Consider the following 22,012-nt stretch of genomic DNA (forward strand, 5'->3'; position numbering starts at 1 on the left):
GGCAGTCAGCAAAATGCAGCACTGTAGAAAATTGCCAGTACCCTTCTTTGGTGTCTGACATGGAAATTGCCAATGCAGAATTTTTACATGTTATTGAAACAACTTCAAATGTCACTTACACAAGAATTACCTTTGGAGATGTTAATAAATGCACTGTTTATAACCTTCTACCTATTTAAATTCCTCCCAACTCCTCAAATATATTTCTGTCTTTCATTTCCCTCTTCTGAACGCATATTCAACAATAATGGAAATTTAGTCTCATTTCAACTTAATTTTTTGTTAAGATATTAATAATGTTCATCTATTAACAGACCCATATTATTGGCCTCTGAGCTTGATGGAAAACAAAACAACTTATGCCATATATTCAAAAAACAAGTAATGCCTAATTAAAAAAAAAACAAACTTAATTATAGGTATATATATTTTACAACATTGCTTCATATTTCATGCAACTGCTTCAAAAGATCTCCCTCTAAACATGGTCCATCCTTCATCAGGACTTAAATTATTTCATATAACATGTTAACAATCTTTGATGATTATCTGATAAGTTCTTTCCTACTATTCCGTTAGACTCATTCATACATTTCTGTTTGCTTTTTATAACTTACTGAAAAGAACTTGTGAAGGAGAGCAGAAGCTGCTTCCACATAGTTCAAGTAAGAACACAGAAAAAGGAAGCATAATCAAGAACAATGTCAGTTTTCCTTTGAGACCTTCTTTCTTATTATAATAAATAGCAACCTCTTGAAGAAAAGGAGAGTGATAATTACTCAACATCATCCTCTAAAAACAGGCACGACCTGAAGATAAGAAAACATTTATTTTCACCTTGCATTAAGACAAATGTTACCATATGTCAGTATGTTTAATTAAATTACAATGTTTCTCATAAAAGAATACAGTGTTGTTCAAGGTTGAGAGTGTATTTTTTCAATCTATTAGATGTCATCTAATTGCCAAACATAATAGTCATACTGGGTATTTTCTCCCCTCCTCTCTTTCCTTCTCTTTTCTATATAGATTTGGCTTATCAAATTTAATACACACAGCTGCACAGTGTAGTCAGCAAACAAAACATTGAAGACTTACCATTTACACAGATTTCAAATGATTTGCAAAGGTCATCCTCAAACAGGCAGCCTGAAAACACAGCAGAAAGGTGAAGATTAATACAGGTTTCAAACTGTGGGTAGTTAGAGAAGACTGAAGACCTCTCAGGCTATTAAATGATCAGCAACAATCAGACATTTGGTTGGCTTCAGAAGTCTAAATTGGGCAATACAGGAAGTCAAGAACATAGAAACAGATCTGGTTAAACAGAACATCTTTCTAGCTGGTTATGTCTAGAAATAACCTTTGATATTTTTCTTCTCCTTCATTCCTCAACTGAAGCTTCAGTTTTCCCTGTGCATGTCTCATTTAGTAATTTGAGGAACCTCATGTTCTCTAAATTTTGAATATATTATTGTAACAGTACAGTAATGCTGCAATATGCTACAAAAACATACACCAAGAAATCAGGAGTTTCCTAAAAATATTTCTACTGTGATGGGTCAAGCCCAGGAATCAGATACAAATTGCTCACATTAGGCTTGAATTTAGTAACTGCAACCACAGATCCTCAGGAGCACCAACTCTTTGGAGAAATACTTAAAAAATTGAGTCATTTATATGAACACTGTGATACCTCCACAGACAACTGATAAATCAGTAGAGGTCTGTGTAAAATAGTCTAGGGTTTTTTTCTGTTTGAAGCAGGAAATTTGTTCTAAAATATGCTACTTTATGGGCCCCTGCTACATCAGCCCCATACCTCACCCTAGGACCTATATCCAGATAGGTAATCTGAGTTCATCTGCTTATACACATCTTCACAGTGAAGTATTCTGTTCCACTCTTGCTATTATCACCTAACTGGTAATGAGATACTAGTTATTATCCCCTTTATCTTCAATTAAAATGAAGTCCTGATGATATTTGTGAGCACAGCAGAGAAGTGGGAAAGATGTGCCTCTGCTCTGGTCAATCTATGCTGGGGAATTAGACAAGAACCACATACAGAAGTAGCATGAAATACTGTGCTACTGTTAAGTGCATGTACTCTGTTAACCAGTTATTTCTTTTACTTTGTTTTCTCACCAAGATAAAGAGCTAGGACTGGATAAAATCCAAGAAAGTAGGTTATATTTTGAACACAAAAACTGCCCTAGAGAACACATTTTCACAATTAAGCTTGTTAACTTCTTTGGAGAAGTACCTTATGCTTATAAATGGACACAGGGACTTACAGAAATTAGGAGACCTTAAACAGTTTCACAATAAAAAAGAACTAGGAACTTCATCACATCTAAACATATCAGCAAATCTTCTCTCCCCAGCCATGCCAATCTCCACAGAAGCACAGAGTACAAGCACCTCTGGTCAAATGGGTTATGTAGGCTGTTCTTATAACAACAATGAAAAAAGTCCCCAAAACAAAAAAATATGCCATAACAAAAAAAAATAAATAAAATAATCAAATAAACTGAAAAGCCCAAGACTCCCTGCCTATGAATTATCAGAGCCCTAATACTGCTAAAAGAAAAATTCAGGGGGACAGAGTGACTTATGCATGCCTGCATAGCCTTTCAGCAGGTATTAGCACATCATTACACCTGAACTAATAGACTGTGTCTCTCAGCAGGATTTATTAACACAGCACTAGGTCTGAGCTAGGCAAACACATCTACATGAATTTGAGATGTACTGGAGCACCAGCAGAATCCCTTAAATCTTCCCAACACCTGCCTGCAAAGAATCCATATACGTAACCTTAAGCAGATAATGAAAGCCTACAGTATGTACACCAGTAAAAGTGCTCTCTCATCCTTTTACCTATGCACCAATAAGCTGTGGATATGCACTTGGTAGCTTTTGAAAGGAAAAGAGGAAATTTCAGACCAGGAAAGCTTCTGCCAGCAGAGCATGGTAGAACAGCATGTGTCTATACCACCCACAAACTGTGATTCGTGACATATTTTTGAGAGGCATATAATTTTGCTCCAGACAAGACTACTGTAACAGCCATTTGACCTGAAATAGCATCTGAAAACTCACTGAAAATATCCAATTGCAGCCTTGGTACTGACCCAGCAAAGCAGAAGGATGCCTTAACTGTATGTTGACCCAAAGAACATCAGACAGGAAGGATGACAGGCAGGGACAAACACACATCTGCACAGAGTATACAGCACAAGAGCTCTAATTAAAAGCATAGTCATGATCACTTGGAAAAAAAGGAATGCTCCCAGGAAAAAAAAAAAGACTTCAAATGCCAACACAAACTAGGCAAATGAAAGGCATACTTCAAAACTCCTGTTTTCAGAAATCTGATGTTATCCCTTCTAACGTAAGAGTTAATGGTTAGAAAAAAAATCCCAAATCTCTGGGTAAAGGGCTCTGCCTCATTTTCCTGAGAAATCACAAGACTTATAACCAGAAGCCTGAAATGCCCATAACTCATGAAGGTCTGCAGAAGATGTCCTATTGATGGAGGGAAGACGGGTAGTTTTGCAATGAACTTCCTATCCTACAGTGGCTGTGCTGTAGATCCAAAAGGTGGCGGATGAGAAGTTTCAACCAGGAACATTTCTAGTGGTCTGGCACATTAAAAGAGTGTTTCATTCAGGCACTGCTGATTTTGAAACACCTGGGGAACTGGAATTATAAGCACCTGCTAGAGGTAGGCCATTCTATAATATACTGATATTCTCAGAAGCAGAAAAATCCAGATATACAAAATGAACAAAATAGCATATTTGGGTACAAATAAATAAACCACAAGACTACCCTCATACAGCACTCCAATTTAAAATGCATTCTGATTTTTCTTGATGTATTTTATCACCTAATATATTTTCCATGAAAAAAAGCACAAAAGAAAAATTATCGTGTTTTAGTTTCTCTTTCCATAATAGTTCATTATTTGATGCTTACTGCAGCAAGGCATCTGACACAATTAATCTTGGAAACTCATGTCTTGGAGAGGAAATTAGTAAAACTAATGCACAGCAAACTATATCCATCTATGATTACTCCAAAACAGACAAGGACCTACAAAACTTCTTGAAAAACATTTTGCTCCAAGTTATTTATTGCTAGCATTAATTGTTATTCATATTTTATCCAACCACTCAATATGCTAATTTAACTACAAATTTATCTTTTGTTGTTATTTTCTGTGACATTAAGAAGCATCATATTTCATTTTAAATATCATCTACCTACTAATAATAATGGTGGTAATAAGTCACCACTGAAGAATGAAGTGGTATTGTCTCCAAAAAGCACTTAATTCTTCTCCCACCTTCTGCAATCAAAATTAATTTTATTTTCTACCAAACTCCCCACCAGGGATCATCTCCCAGAACACAGACTCTTGATGGATTCCTTCCAAACCCCACAAAAAACAACCAAAATAACCCAAGCTCCCAACCTTTCTTCATACAGCAGCCCTGAATTAATAAGCTCTCCATGTAACTACTGAACCAGCCAACAGAGACTAAAACTGAACAGGTGTACATGGATTGCTTTGCTTAATCTAGAATTTAAACATAAGTTTATTACTTAACTTGCATCAACGGTTCCCCTCTTCAACTAATGCTTGTGTGACTTGTGCACAGGAGTAACAGCAGCCACAAGAAGCTGAGTTCATCACCCACTCACCTGTAACCAAAGCACAAGTCCATGCTATGCATCCTGCAATACAGCAGGAGTAGTTCCCTAACACATACTGGAGCAATTTAAAATCCATTTAGCACAGCAGTAGGGATCATCCCATATACTTCAACAGCTACATGTTTTTTCACATCTTAAATGTTAGGGTTTGCAAAGGTGTGATACATGTCTATTAACTTACACTGATATAAATCATGCACTTTTAAACTATCTTCTTGATATTTTACCAAAGTGAACTGCTGAAGCGTTTACATGAATAAAGCTCACTACAGTTCAGAAAAGCCCAGGCTGACTGTACAATATAAACTAATAAAGTGAATTCTCATACACAGAGGTAAGTAGAAAGAAGACAAAAAGAACAGATAAATATCTAACTTATCCTTGCTTCCAGTCATGGACTGCAGTAGCCTGCGTTTCTACTATGTTGTGTCACGTACAAGATCCATTGTCTTGAACCCACTTATATATACACACACATTTATATATACACAAATACAGGCTGAATATATAACTTATGAGAATATACTGTTTGTATTTAGAAGAGGTGCCTCTAAAGATTACAACAGTCAAAACATCAAATGAAGTCACCTGAACTTCATCTAGAAAAGTCTGTAGTAATTCACTTATCAGGAAAACAATTTTTAAAAACTCCACTGATCAAACAGATTGTAGTATGTTTATTTCTCTGTCCTTTCCCCCAATTATCCACTATAACACACTAAAATTTCTCTTCACTCCCAACATATGCAAGCATTTTTATTAAAATAACATAAAAAAACATCCCATAACCATCCAAACAAGAAAACAAACAACAGGCAAAACCAGCTAAATTTCCTCTACAGTTATCAGTCAGAAATTGAAAAAATACCAACCTCCTTCTGTTGTTGAGAATTCTCTACTTCTTTTTATTCTTTTCATTCCACTGCAACATGAGCACCTAATGTCTCTTTACATTTTCAGACCATAACAACCTCACTACATCACTAAGTTTTAGCCCATACACATTTCTTCATCAAAACATGCCAGTGCTCATTAGCATTTTGAGTAGGTTAGAATCTATTCTACATTCACCTGCTTCTTTCAGATTTAGTTGTACTTTAGTAAGAAGAGGCTGGAAGGGTAAGAACTGATAAATACTGCTAATGAAAGAAACAAAAATGGAAACACCTGGGTATGCCAACACCAGCTGTGTCTGATGGCCCTTGCTGGGTCTTCAACACCAGCTGAGTGACTCTAAATATTTAGAGTACATGTTTATTTACTTATAGTAGATTAAGAACTATGGTCCAAGAATGAAGTTTTAAAAGTGCTCAGCTTACACAACTGGGATAGCTCTATCTGGAAAAAAATCAAGATAGTGCACAACAACAATAAGGAAGAATCTAACATGGCTTTCTTTCAGAAAACTTAATAGAGTCATCTGATTGAGAGATGTATTCCTCTCACTAAGAGGTAAGAGAAAATTTTGCTGAGTCTGCTAAAGCTGTGGTCTATTCAACACATCCCCACTTGTCTGCCGTACATGTATGCCTAGCAAATGTAGAATTACACAAAATTTCAATGATAGCTGGGAAAAATGCACTTTAAACTGACCACAGGTCTTAAGCAGAGTTCTTCTTTGTTACACACTGTCAACAGATGTACATACGTGTAATGTAAGCATTACTCAAAGCCTATTGATTGATGGCTTGGTTTTGCGAGTGAAGATTTGGGAAGGGCTATTAACTACATGTGAAAAATCAGCTATGGATTCTTTAGTTTTATTTTGACATTCATTTTGATAATAAATTTGGAAATTCCCTGCCCTTAGTTTTTAAATTTTCATTTTATCCCCTTTTTAATTTGCTACATTTTTCTTCCAAATTCCTCTGTTCTCTTTCCAAGAAGTATTTTTTTTCTATTTCCTACCCTTCTACTCTCCCAGACAGCATTATTCTACCAGGAGAAAACAGCTGCCCCTTTTTGTCACCACCCAGCACATGCATGCTATGCTCATGCACTGCCCTTCCCACCCATGCCCTCTCTTTTCACTCATGCAAGTAAACAGCATGTCTGTCACCTGTTTATGGATTGCTGGCAAATTCTAGATCTCTAGCCTCACCCTTTTCCACAGGTGGCCTCCACTTCCCTTTGTCGAGCACACTGAATCATTCCTCATCTACCCTCCTTCTGGTGTGTTGACTATGAGAAAGGTAAAGAAAAGGAGGTAAAAGAGACAGAATTTGCTACATTTTGATCCCTCTATTCAGAGTTTTTCAGTAGTGGAGTGGATTGGATTCAGATATGTTCTCTCTTTCTCCTCAGGTCCTCAGAATATCTGGAACATTCTTCATCAAGAAAAACATTTTATCAAAACTGGAACCTATGATGGTTTCTCAACAACAGTAGTTCAATTGTGAGAGAAAAGTAAATCCATGTGGTCAAAAGTAATGTCAAAGTAGCACATAATACTAAAGGGACTCTTTCTCCCAAGAGAGAAAGTGAGAAAAATGTATGATATCATAATAAGTACTGAGCTTTGATCTTCCTTTACCCCAACTTTCATGCTTTCTGAAGGTAATAGATGCCTGATGTTTTTGTAATACTGCAAACTCTTGAGAGCAGATTATTTCTTTTAATTGTGTGCATGTAGAAAGCCTAGTTCAAGGAAGCACTAATACCTGGTGAAGAATCCAGGCCTTGCTATAATCCAAATTAACAGTCATAAAGGTGACAAAAGAAATCCCTGCAGTGGTTAACTGGAGGACTGTGCAATCTCTTATATGAGAAGTTTCCACAGTAAAGTAAGTTAAGATTTCCCATGTTACCACCTGGTGCTAACACTTTCTCATCTCAGAATTACTCTTTTCCATCATTTTTCATACATATTGATTTTGTGTATTGAAATATGACCTTAGCTGGAATAATTCACTGTGGAATAGAGTTTTCATTCAAAAAGTGAAAGTGTCAGTACTAATCTTATAGCCAAGATTTGCCCCTGAAGCTTCAGTGACAGTACATACCAGTTCTTCAATTACCTTTCTTATACCACCCCCTCTTCAACATGTACAGACTGATGCATTAATAGGTAAAATAGTACAAAAAATGCTGTGATGTATGATTCTATTTGTCACTATGTAAAAGCTGTACTTTGTCCTTTCTACAGTTAGGAGAAAAAAAAATGATTACATCTTTTCCTTTGCATGTAATTAGTTTTGAGCCTGTGCACCACTAAAGAAAAGAATTGCTTTGTGGTGAAAATACTGTTAACTTCTCTGATTACTAATGTCATGATTGCAGTGATGTAGAGTTTTTCTTCTGGGAACACTGAGGAAAGGTCACTACTAAGAATAATTGAAGATATGAACAGTAATAATAGTTCATGAGGCAGAGAGACAGGAAAAGGCCATCACTGGGAAAGCTCCAGAACAACATTTGCATTTGCCCAGAGCTCAGAAACAACATAGCCCATACAGGCAGCATGTGTTTTGCTGTGCCCTTTTGTACTTTTTTCATAGTAAATATTAAAAAAAATGTGCATTGTCTCCCCTGAAAAATTACTATTCTCTCAATACTATGTTTTATAACTCCCTTTCTTTAGCAGGGACCACCACCAGCTAGCTCACACAGCAAATTGGGAGCACAGCTATATTCTGGCAAACAAGTAGCTCCACTTTGTTACATTGAACAGTAACACCTCTCCATTTAAATAAAAAAAAAAATCAGATAAACCCATTATTGGAGAACAAATAGAAGATCACTTAAAAACTAAAATTACAATTATTACTTCTTAAGATCAAGACCAAAATCTTTTACCCTTACCCATTAACTGTCACAGGAGGGGTCAAATGTGATTTTACTCAAGACAGATCTTTGCCATGTCAGTAGCCCATACTGGGACAAAATAAGCATCTCTACAGCAGAAAATGTATGATCTGTTCCTTCAAAATTAGAAAATGTTAATCAAAGTGCTCACAGGCTGTATACAAACTTTCATAAAGATCCAGACCAGGCCTTCAATAACTGCAATTCAATACCTTCTTCCAGTCACTGGTTGCTAAAATTAATTTCCTTACTGGTGAATAAACTGAAATCACCCAACAACCACCAAAATCACAACTATGACTAGGCAAAACATTTTTGTTCTTGGCAGAGAATTTGAGGACTAAACAGTATGGCAGGGGGGTTGGAACTAGGTGATCTTAAGGTCCTTTCCAACCTTAACTATTCTACGATTCTATGACTCTAAGTGACTAATTCAACTTCGCTGTTTACATCAATAAGCAGCCTGATTTTTTACCTGCTATTGCCTGTATGATATCCTTCCCCACAAAATCTGTGGGCAGAAAAACCTTCTGGTATTATTCATGGCCATAAGACATTAAAAAGGTAACACAGAGGCTTACATACAGCAGATTATGATGTTGCCAGTAAAGCCTTCCTTGGTATTATAGCACATCAGCCAGTAAGTACTGCAGTTCAGCATCTTCTGTTGTATTTATTCTGTGGAAGAACTACTGTCATCATTATACCTATGAACTTCATTTTACCCATCAGTAACTGTCAGTTTGCTCTTGTATACTTGTTTTACAAAACTGCAGAATGGAGTGAATTCTAAGTCCTTATTATAACGCAATTCTAGCCTTTTCCATAGTCAAGGTTAAGAAAAGCTGAGTCAAAGAAGTAATGAACCATTAGCTAGAGAAAATAGGAACTATGTGGGGCAGTTATGCGCTTTGGAAGATAGTTCTTTCAGACAAAATATTCCAAAACACTTACATGGTAAAGAAGCTCATCCAATGCTAATCAGTCTCCAAGAGCCACATTCATGACAGTTTTTTTCAAAAACAGTTCTTCAAAGTTGTGCCTCATATTTTGGCAAAACTCCCATTATTCACAAAATCAAGGGAAGGAGAAGTGTTTATCATTTTCCTCTAACAAGCACCAAAATTTTCATTACTTGTTAGAGATTCTTAATGAGTATCTCCTTGGTGCTTAAAACGACATAACCAGAATTCATAGCAATTCTCATCCAGTTATATTGCCTCTATAAGTAAGTAATTATCCTATATTTAGGGGTAATGTACCTCTCCCAACACTGTCTTGAGCAGACGTCAAAGGAAGAAACAATATTTTGTGAAGGACTTCTTTGTAATAATTGGATTTTCTATTCTCTTTTATTTAGAAAACAGTACAGCATCTTTTAACTGATAATGCTGCAGTATGGCCAGTACCTGTCACATATGATTCCTTTTTCCCTTCCTCACTCATCTTTGAAAATCACTCTCCTTTTTGTTCAATCTCTATTTCATTGTTAATTTGAGCTGTGTAAACTATCAGGTGGACTTGGCAAAGACAACATGGGAAGGAAGAAAAGAATCACATCATTCAGTGGAGTCTGAAGTGCAAGGGGATAGTCCACCATCCTTTACTGCAGGAAAGTAATTTTATTCGGACAGCAGCACACATGGGTTTGGGAGCTACACATAACAGATCAGCTCCAAATAGGAAGACAGGTTCCAGTGTGTCCTCCACATCTATTTCTGTGTATCTGAATTGAGGCTTGCTAGATACGGAAAAGATTTGAGATTGCTACTATAGCTATTATTGGGAGTGTGCTTGGAAATTCATCTTCATACCTTTATTATGCAATTTTGAATCACATTATGTTTGTTTAGAGTGCAAAAGACACCTGAGTTCATCTCATGAAAGAGACACTAGGTTATACACTTGGTAATTTCTTTAATAAAGAGTTTAAACAGTCCAGAGCAATCCACATTAATTATTCATGTGTTGGAGAAAAACAGTGAAAGGCAATGCAGAAAGTCATAATCTCCAAAAGTTCTTGAGGGAAAAAGAATAATGTTGGGTAAAATTCAATGGACAGTGGCACTAAGATTTATCTATATAATTTGCCCTGAGAATTTGAATTGCAAATGCAGCTGCAGCATTCTCTAGTGTGGGAAAGAGTTATGAGAGATAGTTCATACAAAGATACTGGTAGCACATCAAATTAACGGTACATAGTGAAGATGCCTAAAACTTTTCCCTTGCCAAAGAAAAATGACAGAATCTTAGAAATGTTTATGTACTTGATTTTTTTTTAAAGCTACCAAGAACGCAGATATTCCATTCAATACAAATTATCTCAACATATAATCAATGTGCAGCACCTTGTGGCTTTGTTCATGTCCTGTTGAGCTTGTAGTTTATGTAACCACACACATGGGTGTCGCAACAACAAGGGGCAGACATAGGACAATACTTTGTTCTGTTGATAAAGAATCAAATATACCCTGTATTGATTCAAAACTCATTCCAGACAGTAGTTTTAATTCACTATAGAGAAAGGTGATCCGCTTCTACTTAATTCTGTGAAATAACACTGATTTCAAAGAAAATCTGGAACTGAGAGTGAATGGTTCTGATTTTGACCAGTAATTGTGCTCTAATTACTCTTGACACATTCTGATGTATCTGGGGCTGGTGTCAGAGCCAGCTGTCCCAGAATACATTATGCTGTTGTCCCTGTGAAGCAGCTCTGCCTACCCCATGATACCAGTGAGATGGTTTTTTGTCCCCTAACTAGCTGTTGAGAGGCAGCCACCACAGTGACACATATCAGAGAATGAGTTAAGAAAAAGAATAATGATTAAAGCAATTTCGGAAAGAAGCCAAGAAAATTAATATCATTCTGAAACATTACAAATATGATGCATGCCAAGTAGCACCAGAATTAATATTCTAATTCCTGCCTAAAAAGTACATAAAATACTATTTTTGTCTCTAGAGAAAAAAGATCATTAGAAGACTAAACCTCCCAGATTCTACAGGTTCAACTAGCTGTTACACAACAAGGAAAAAACATCCTTGAGAAAATTCACTTATTTAGGGCAAAAAAACCTCTGAAGCCTGATTTCTTCAGCTTTTCACCATTAAGAGTAGCCAAATATCATTACTATATTATAACCATATAGTCACCAGCTCTGATCTAATGTCTGTTGATTTTCATGGAACTGAAGTATCTCAGCAGCTTTGTGAATTAGGGCACAAATGCCTCCCTTTTTTTGTTCATTATTATCTTTATAGTTTTTCTTCTGTAAATAGTAACTTCCAAAGTGTCTGTGCAAAACTTGTGCAGTAGGAGGAAAAAATTTAGAACTTCGATTGAACAGATGAGAAAAAGATTTTAAGAAATGGTTGATGTTGTATGTACCCTGAATATCATAAAGAGGAGATGCCAAGCTGTTCATAAGCCAGACCTACTAGCAAGATTGCTAGACTATAATTCGGCAGGCTGGAATTCCAGTCTTTGTCCTAATATTTGCTGCTGGCCTGGGGAAATAATTTCACCACTGTCCTGGGTTCAGCAGTAGCAGTCATGTTTTCTCCTTCTTGGTAGCTGGTGCAGTGCTGTGTTTTGACTTTCGGGCTGGGAATGGTTGCTGATAGCAAGTATGTTTTGAGTTACTGCTCAAATGTTTGGTTTGTCCAAGGACTTTCTGAGCCTCGTGCTCTGCCAGGGAGGAGGGGAGGCCAGGAGGAAGCAGAGACAGGGCACCTGACCCAGGCCAGCCAAAGACGTATTCCATACCATAGCATGTCATACCCAGGGTGTAACCGGGAGTTACCTGGAAGGGCTGGGACTTTGGGGGTTGGGGGAGGTATCAGTCAGTGCTTGGTCGGGCAGGGTGGGGTGAGTTATGGGTCGGTGGCTGGTGAGGTGTTGTATTCTCTTCACTTGTTATTTACTTTGTCATCATTATTAGTAGTAGTAGGAGCAGTAGTGATTTGCGTTATACCTTAGTTATTAAACTGTTCTTGTCTCAAGCCGTGGGAGCTACATTCTTTGGATTCTACTCCCCAGTTCTCTGGGAGTTGGGGGAGCAAGGACGGGGAATGAGTGAACAAGCTGTGTGGATTGGTTTTAAACCACGACAACCACAATCTTCCATCTGTATTTTGTGTGTCTTTTCTAGTTAAACGCTAATATTTATGATTATTATTATGTGTTTGTAAGTGTCTGACAAAACAGAGATCCGGTCAAGCGTGGAGTGCCAGTGATCATTGTAATACAAATAATAACCTTTGTATGCCTCTATTTAACTTCACATCTCACAGAAATATTCTGAACTTTAAAGAAAAGAAAGTAGCTGCATGAAGGTACTGGGAAGCATTCAGTACACTGCAAACAAGCATTTCCTGAAGAGTATGGTTTTTAATGTTGCTTAAGTAAAGTCAATGCCCTCTACCTCTTCTCAAAATGTGCAGGGATTTCAACAAAGAATGTGAAATAGCTCCCAGCCTGCCACTGAACTCTACAGTACCTGAGCTTTTGAGTTTGTGTTCCCTGAGGATCAAGGTAGGGTGATGGTAGGGGACTGAAAAGAATGGCAGGGGACAAAAATTCCAGTTAAAGCCTTGAAGAGGCCAAATCTCAGACAGGCAAGGAGACCTCCAAGCCTCAGGTGACAAGCTGTACAAATTCCTGTGTGGCTTCAGGAGCGCTATCTACCATTCTTTTTTGACTTTTTTATTCAGATACTTCTAATGCAGGGGTAGGTTGTTCTTCAAGTCTCACCTGACATTGCTTCTTTCTACTGTGAGCTTGACAAAGTCCCTTTTGGATGAGCAGGAACTGCAGCCAGCATGATTACACTGCAGTTACAATTCATAAAACCTGTCCTAATCGCACTGTGTGTAGCACCACTGGAGTTGTACAGTGTTATGATCCACCTGATGATAGCAATCCATTTCTGAGAGCAAGTGAATGTTAATGTGGCATAATTTTCATGTTCCCATCTAAACTTAAGCCAAAGACTGAGGTCAAGGATATCTGTATCTCCTTAGCATCACTCAAAGACTCTAAATGATGCTTCCTGAAAATAAATTTCATTCAGAAGGCAACACATTCCACAAAATTATGCAGGTACTTCACTGAATTTCTACATATCTCATCATAACAGCATGTCTTATAAAAGCCAAAAAATTTTACTGCTTGCATTTATGAAGCAATCTTTATTCCCATATTACAGCCTACTCTCTGCTCATTACCTATCCCATTGTGGATGTTTTTTTCACCTGAGAATTACCAGGTAAAAGGCACATAATGGAAAAGAGAAGGGAATGGGGATTTTCACATAACTATTCACAAATGGGAAACTACTTCCTAGCTTCCTGCACTGCACCACAAAGATGCTCTGAACACCAGAGATGGCTGTGTCTGCTGAAACCAGATTCACTAGTAACTAGACAATTAGACCAGAGACAATGCAGCAAAAGAAGAATGGAACATATTAACTTCATAAAGGGATTAGTAAGATTTATTTCAGATACTTCAGAGGCTTTTTTTTTTTTTTAGTTTCTTTCTTCTAATGTAGTGAATGAAGCTGGGTGAGGAAACTTAGAAACTTGGAAACTGTGAGAGGCAGAAATTTAGAGGAAAACACTGGGGAGAGAACTATGGTTTTACAGAGGAAATAGTAAACACTTCACTATGCAGTAAGTGAAGAAAAGGAATATACAAGAAAAAGAAATGGAATAAAATAAGAGACTAAGAAAGGATGTGAAGGAGAACAACCTTCACAGAAATGTCTGTAAAGCATGATGAGTTAAAAGTGGTGAAAAGTACAAAGTACAGAGATAAGCCAGTGGCAGAGATAACAGACCTGAGTTTTCCTGGTAGGATGTTACACTGACTTTACACGAGTGCTGCCTTGGGATTTCACAGAGTTTAGCAGAAGGGGGCTCTGTCATTTCTTGCAGGCATCCTGAGAACAGAAGTTATTTTACAATAATCCCATTGATAGTTTTCAAGCCTATTCCAAAGTTTCATTAATTCAACACAGGATTTTATATTTTTCCTCCAAGAATGCTTGGTGATAATATTTCATGAAGTTCCAGACATGGGTCTCAGTCTACACTGACAGTAAGTTGACTGGCATTTGCATATTTCTGTGAGACACGATATTCAATGAGGTTTAGAATCAGTCTGGCACCTCATATGGGAGCCTTCTTAGGAATTCTTACATTATTTTAATGAACCAGTATTATTCAATTTTATTTTTTTCCTCCAGCATTTGAACTTCAGCCAAGACACTAAACAGTAATCTTTAAAAGTATGGTTGGAGACTTTCTATTTGATTAATATCTTACAAGTCTAATCTTGTGTTGTTTCTGAATGTCATACTTTGTAGACAGCAAAGAACAATGTGTATGCAATGTTTTCCACATCAATATAGTGTTTACAAATATCCTAATTATTAGACTCTTAAAAAAAAACCCTACAAAAACCACAATAAATAACACACCCACAGAAAATAAAGCTTTGTGACCTTTATCCTCTGTTTTACAAACTATACATTATGCAACAAAAGAACAATATTAAAATTATGCCCAAACAAGTAATTTTTGTTACAGTGCAACCTCATTTGGAATGTTCTTTCAAACCAACATGAGATTGCAACAAGAATGCCTGAGAGCTATGAAATTGTTTCATTAAATGTATGTCAAAAAATGAAAAAAATGTAAGAGTTTCAGTAAGAAAAAAGAGTAAGAGTGTATGTATGTAATACATACTATTCTGTACAAGGGAACAATACACAGCTACTTCTCTTCATTTACCTTTGCTGAGAATAAAGCTTAACTACCAAATTCACATCACGTACCAGCCTTTTGAAAAGGTGGCTTTGGTTTCCTGAAGGTAGTTGAAGAGTATCAGATCAAAGACCAGAAGAACAATCACTGTATCCAGAGTTCTCTTCTTTTTGTATAATTTCCTGAAACCTTTTCACTGAGGAGCACGTGGGGAAAAAAATATTCACAGAATATGAGCTGTATTGCTACTCTGCTGATGAAAAACATGCACTAGGAGACTCTTGGCTGGAACTTGGTTCAGGATAGCCTCAGGATTTTTACAGCTAAGAGGTTTTGTCTATTAATTCAACTGCCCTTTAGCTATTAATGTAAAGTCAGATCAACTAAAACAAAAAATATTTTGCACTACTTCCTGTGTAATCATCACAAACTATTTTAACAGTTTTAGATAGCTAAAAACATGAAGTTAATGTGTACATTAAATGAAAAAAGCATTACATGAGGCTAACCTAGCTTTCTATCTTCCCTAATTAGAGTATGAGAACAGAGAACAACTGTGATGGAATGGGAGATGCCTGCTTGTGGTTGCCAGCCTTTGAATGTACCTCCATCTTCCCTATATCTGATGATATAGTACACAATTTCAGTAATTCTAAGTTAGAATACACACACAAAATATAACGACTACACATTTACTCTTGCTTGTAGTTTTAATATTTTTTTTACAAAGAGATATGAAACTGTCTGCACACTTTCAAACCAACATCTGGGTACTAGAGCCTTTTATCACTAAAGAACTCCCAAGCCTTTACCTGCACTGTCAATAAAAACTTCTCTAGGGATCTTATAGAATGCTTAGGGTTAGAAGGGACATTAAAGATTATCCAGTTCCAACACCCTGTCATGGACAGGGACACCTTCCACTAGACTAGGTTGCTCAAAGCCCCATCCAACCTGTGATTCATTTGTCACTGTTCTTTCTTTGACAACACTATCACATACTCTCTTCTCTTCTGAGATCTTCACCACACCTCCATAGCCTGCCTAATCTCACAGACCATACCTAATCTCAGTTTACAAATAAGGACTTTATGGGCAGGAGAGTAAATTTAGCCCACGAAGTGATGAGACAAAGGGCAATGGGTACAGACTTGTAGAGGGGAGATTTAGATTTAATATAAGGAATAAATTCTTCATTGCAAGAGAGTTGAGAGACTGGAACAAGTTGCTCAGAGAAACTGTGGATGCCCCATCCCTGGCAGTGTTCACAGCCAGGCTGGACAGGGCCTTGAGCAACCTGAAGTAGTGGGAGGTGTCCTTGCCCATGAAACAAGATGATCTTAAGGTCCTTTACAATTCTAAACATTCTATGGTCCTCTGATTACTTCCCTCAAACTCTGCCTTTCCAGTTAAAAAAAAAATATGTTGAAAAGAAAAGCTTACTAGTTTATTACTGCATAGAAGCTTTTTTAATATAATTTTACTAAAATATCCTAAGAGATTTAAGGTGACTCACAAATGCCTAAAAATATGGAAGCTATTTTCCTCTTGTGTGTTTCTTCCTTTATGATGAAGGGAAGTTAAAAGTACTTTGCTTTTATTTCTTGTTATCTTCTGCTTAGTTCCTACCTTCCCCTTTTGTAATAATGCTAAGGTATATTAAGCTTTTAATAGATCTTGAGAATCTCGTGAGTGCGTACCACCTGTATCAGCAGGAGGCATGGCAGATAAAAAGCACTAACCACACAGCTGCAATTACAGATCAAAGATGACTGCTAATCCTCCTAAATGCTATATGTTTGTTCACCCACTATCAGTCAGTGCCATTCACTTTGCAAAACAGAATTAATATTCCTCTTTGAAAACTACAGGTACATATACATGTACAAATATATTAAACATGTATGTATTATATGTGTATTATATATATAGGAATTGTTGTTGTTGTTGTTATTACTATATTAAAATAGGGATGAAATCTGTTAGCAAAATATCAGCATCTGGTGCCATCTGAGATGCCACGGACTAGGATACCCACACTGCACTGCACTGCACTGAGATATGGCACAAGGACTATTGGAGACTTGGTCCTTTTTGGAATCTCAGGCATGTTGGGCAGAATACCCACAATACCTGAAACAACATAAGGTGCACTTCTTTAGGCAACTGAATCCAGACTTTTTTCTAAAATAATTTAGTTAAGCCATGTCATAAAAGTTCTATTAGTTGGTCTTGCAGGTTTCTGTATGGTGATGTTAAATATCAGCTGTATAAGCACTACAGATACTACAGATGAGACCCTCCTACTGACTTCTTTGAAATGTCAAAAAATAAGTCTAGTTCTTTAAAACTAGTAATTTTGTTGAGATTCAGTCAGCTGAATACCTCTGAAAACTACAGATTCAGAGGATACAAGGACTCCAGAGGAAAGAAGAACTAAAGAGGAAACACTGTACATTGTATTTAATTTCTTCACAATGTTTCAAGGTTTGTTCAATGTCTACTTGATATTAGTTCTGTTTGCATTGTAACCTTGACCCACGTGGTCCTACATGCCTCTTTTTCCAGTGTTGCAGGTGGTCTTATTCCCACAATATAGACTGCAAGACACCAAGGGAATATCTTGGTCCTGGTGCAGGCACTGACAAGCCTGCACTGATTTTTCAAATAACAAGCCTGGAATTTAAATGTTCAGAACAGGAACAGGAATTAAAGCAGACTGGAAAAGTGCTGCTGCTGCATTAAATACGAGAAATTGTTCCTCAACTAAACTAGGAACAGAAAAGGAAATTAACCTTTCTTTCTACTTGAGAAAGGAGGAATATGCTTTTCCTTACTAATGTTTTGCTGTAGTCACACAGAATGCTTTCTGTTACTGATAAGCAACTCCATAAATTAGAAATAACTCTCCACTAAAAAGCACACAATTTTGCCTGGAAATATTTTGGTAGAGATGAAGGCCTAGCACAGGAGAAAATAGGCCCACCTTGGCTTTTAAAGGAGAAGGTAGAAAATAGCTAAATAACTTTATATTTTTGGGATCCATTCATAAAAATACTTGAAATTATCTAAATATTGCTGAATATTCTTAGAAAAAGATGAGAAAAACAGAAAAATTTTCCATGGAGACCTAAGGCTTGAGATGCAGTCACCATGCCAGGTCACTGGCACATACTGAAAGACAGGTTTGTATGATGAAAACAAATCTAATGGCTTTATTTTAAAATACAAAATGAATATTCAGCAAGACAGCTGCAGCCCAAAAATCATCCACTGAACACAGCCAGGAATGGTTTCAAATAATAATTTCATACAATCCAGAACATTCCTTACAGGTCTGCCTCCAGTCTATGTATTTGGCATTGTATTTTTTTGTTGTGTGTTGTATAAACCTAAACAGTATTTAAAAGGAATTTTAGAAAACTAAAAAAAAACAGCACTTCTGCAAGCACTAAGGTTTTTTATTCTATTTTCCAATTAATGTTCATCTGTTGAAATAAACCAGTGATTTAGAAACTTTAGCTTGGGTTTTCTTTTTTTTTCTCCTTTCATCTCAACGGGAAGGTAGAATCTTACTCTGTTTCTGCAGTCAATATTACAGCTGAAATTGTTTAATGGGGTTTATCCTACCTTACACTGGCTGCTTAAAGAACAGTAGGCTTAACACTTCCATTTTCTTTGCATTACTATTTAATCACTGTAAAATCATGGGGTAATAAACCACTCTGTAGAGAAGACCGTCATCAAACACACACACATATATACAAACAAGAGACAAAATAATTAAACTAGAAAATTCAACAGGATTGCACCCACCACCCTCAAACTAGGACGGATGGCTTCATAATTGTTTATGACAAGGCTCTGATATTCAGTGTTTCTCCCATCTCTAAGATTTCACATAGCAGTGAAATTTTGCCACCTTAAAATTAACAGCAAACTTGTTGCAACTGGTTCTGAGAATGATTTTGCAGATCTATACTACTGATCGGAACATAAAATTTCATTGTGATACTGAATAGGTGTGGAAGAATAACGAATAAAGCGTAACACAGAAGTAGGCATAAAAGTAGATATTCTAATTATCTAAAACTATCTTATCAGAAGGTTAATTTTTAGTTTGACAAGTGTGAGATTCATTCTCTATTTTTGTGCCCCACTGCATCTGAATCCCTGAATGATCTCTACAGAAAAAGCATGAAGGAGCAAAAATGTAAGGCTATTTCAAGTCTATTTCAAGTACTGTAGGACTTTGACAGTATTTCATTTTTCAACATATGCTAAAACACCGTGGGATGACTTTATAGCTTCTGCAGCTTCATGCAGATAAATATGGCTGCATAGGATCTGGATGTTTCATGCAGTCAGAAAGATGTAAGGAACAGCACCAGCAGGTTTCTATCTGCAGTGAGGTCCTTATAGAGAACAGCAATGCATGAGCCCTCCATAACTAGTTACAGCAGCTGGAATCCAAGCACAAAAGAGACTGCACCCAAACTCATTTGCTCAGTTCACAAAGAAAGGCTACACAGGATCTGAATTGTACTTTACTGTAGTAGCCTATACCTCAAACATTGGTGGATTATTAATTTATAATGACTAACTGAAGAAGTTATATTTTTAATGGAAATTATCCAAAGCCAGGAGAAATAATGAGAAAGGAAAAAAGAATAAATTCCTGCTATGTGACCCAGTTCAAGCTTAACTCTGTATAGGCTATTCCTGCACAGTGAACTTTTTGCTGCCATTTTGTCTCCTGTTATTCTGCTTTGTAGAAGGCAGCACTGTTGACCATTTCCAGGCAAAACATTTCACTTTCCATGCTACAAAGGCTATTTTATATCTCTTCAGTTCAGCAGAAGGAAACACAGGCAACAGAAGATGGAATGTTTTTCTTACCCTTTTACAACAGCTGCCATTTGGTCAAGTGAGGTGGCACCAATAGCACAATAAAATCACCAGTGCGAAACTTTATGTGTCCCACAACAGCATGCAAATTTTAAGAACATCAGGCTGGCCATTTCCATCAGGGAAACTCTGTCCGGGCCTGGATTCTAGCTCTGGAAGTGGCCATCAGCAGATGTTCAGGGAGAGAGCATCAGAAAAACCTTTCCAGTGAGAGGCAATGCTGTTTAAAAACCTCAAGTTGGAGGCTGTATCTGGACTGTGATGTCTGAGGAGTATCAGTTCCACTTCAGAGCTCATTTATTCTTTTGGCTTCCATGAGACTCTTTGACGCCCTAGTGACAGGCAGGTAAATAAATATTATCTACTTTTAACAGGCATAAGAAATGTGTTATATAATGTGCACCAGATGTTGTGAAGAGCTAGCAATTAACAGTCCTAGCAGTGGTCTATGTGCCACCTGTCTATCCCTTTTTTCCTTAAAGATCTTAGTCTAGACAGATGGCATAAAACACTTTAGCAGAACAGGAAAAGTACGTAGTCTGACAATTGGGTAAGTTTTTTTATTTTATTTTATTTTATTTTATTTTATTTATTTTGTATAGGAGTGGGTGAATGATTTTTTCTTCTATTTTAATGCATTAGGTCTTCTGGTTCCTAATAGCTGACACACTACTAATGCAAAACACTTTCCTGTTTTTCTCTTACTTTCTCAGTACATTACCTTTCCCACAGATAATAGTTAAACAATCATTTTTTTTTAAGCATAAGAAGACACATTACTTCACAGGCCAGAAAATATTGCCATCTTCATTACAGCCCAATTACACCATTAGTAAAGTGAAGATAATATTATTTTCCTATTCCTTAGTCATAAAATAAGTTCTAAGGTATAAATGATTCAAATACTAGAATTTATGCTAGGTTGGAAATCAAGTTTCAGTGCATTTAATCTTGCTACCCTTGAACAGCAATTGTCATTTTCAACACATTCAGAGAGGGACTTCTGGGTTCTAAATGCCAAAAAGATTTAGGTAAGGTAGAGTATTTTGTGCTCATATGAGGAGAGTTATGCAAACGTGCACGGATTACATCCAACTAACAGCATTTTTCACATTAATTAAATTTCCTTCTTTATGTACCGAACTATATCTTCAACTTGAGCATTTAAAAAATAAGTTACTTCATTTATCCAAGCAGTAATGTGTATCCAAACGAAAGCACAAAATCTATGGTTCATGTATTAGTTTTACTGCTCTTTGAGGTATTGTAAGACTTCTTAATTTCCCTTTCAGGGGGAAAATAGGTGAACATATACATCTAATTAAAACATTTGAAAGGACTTGCTACAGTTTTCCCAAGCAGATGAATCTTCTGGGAAGGACAAAACTTGCAAAGTTTAAGCTCTAGAGATGCAACTTTCAGAAATTTATTAGCATGTGATAAAAGGGGGCAAGAACAGAAAATTTTTATACTTGCTACATAACCTGTGCCACCTGCTCTCATATAAAAATGCTCAGTTTTCTTCTGCACCACTTCACAAGTTTTATGTGAGTAGAATCTTTTCAATACATCTGAGGATTAGTTAATACTGCCAGTTTACATCTAAAGCACAACACATCATATTTATAATTGTGCACTGGAGATCGATCACTTTTTTTAAAGAAAATTTAGCCTAAAAAAACAGCACAGTGTTCCTAACTGTAGTAGTACTGAACAAAAATGCCAACGGGTATGATAGTTGCCGGCAATTGCTTCTATTCAGCCTTGCACATGATAGTTAATGACAACCATAACTGTAAATTTC

The 22,012-nt window shown here is 36.7% G+C and overlaps 1 protein-coding gene across 1 annotated transcript in view; it reads right to left on the reverse strand.

Moving 5' to 3' along the window:
• Nucleotides 1-22,012, reverse strand: part of PTPRN2 (protein tyrosine phosphatase receptor type N2) — a 659,546-nt gene that overhangs the window by 585,170 nt on the left and 52,364 nt on the right. The window contains exon 2 of the mRNA XM_031042861.2: nt 1,099-1,149. Within this exon, the coding sequence (XP_030898721.2) occupies nt 1,099-1,149 (51 nt within the window). The remainder of the gene's footprint in view (nt 1-1,098; nt 1,150-22,012) is intronic.

This window comes from Melopsittacus undulatus, chromosome 1 (genome assembly GCF_012275295.1).
Source record: "Melopsittacus undulatus isolate bMelUnd1 chromosome 1, bMelUnd1.mat.Z, whole genome shotgun sequence".
In the NCBI taxonomy this organism is placed as follows: Eukaryota; Metazoa; Chordata; class Aves; order Psittaciformes; family Psittaculidae; genus Melopsittacus; species Melopsittacus undulatus.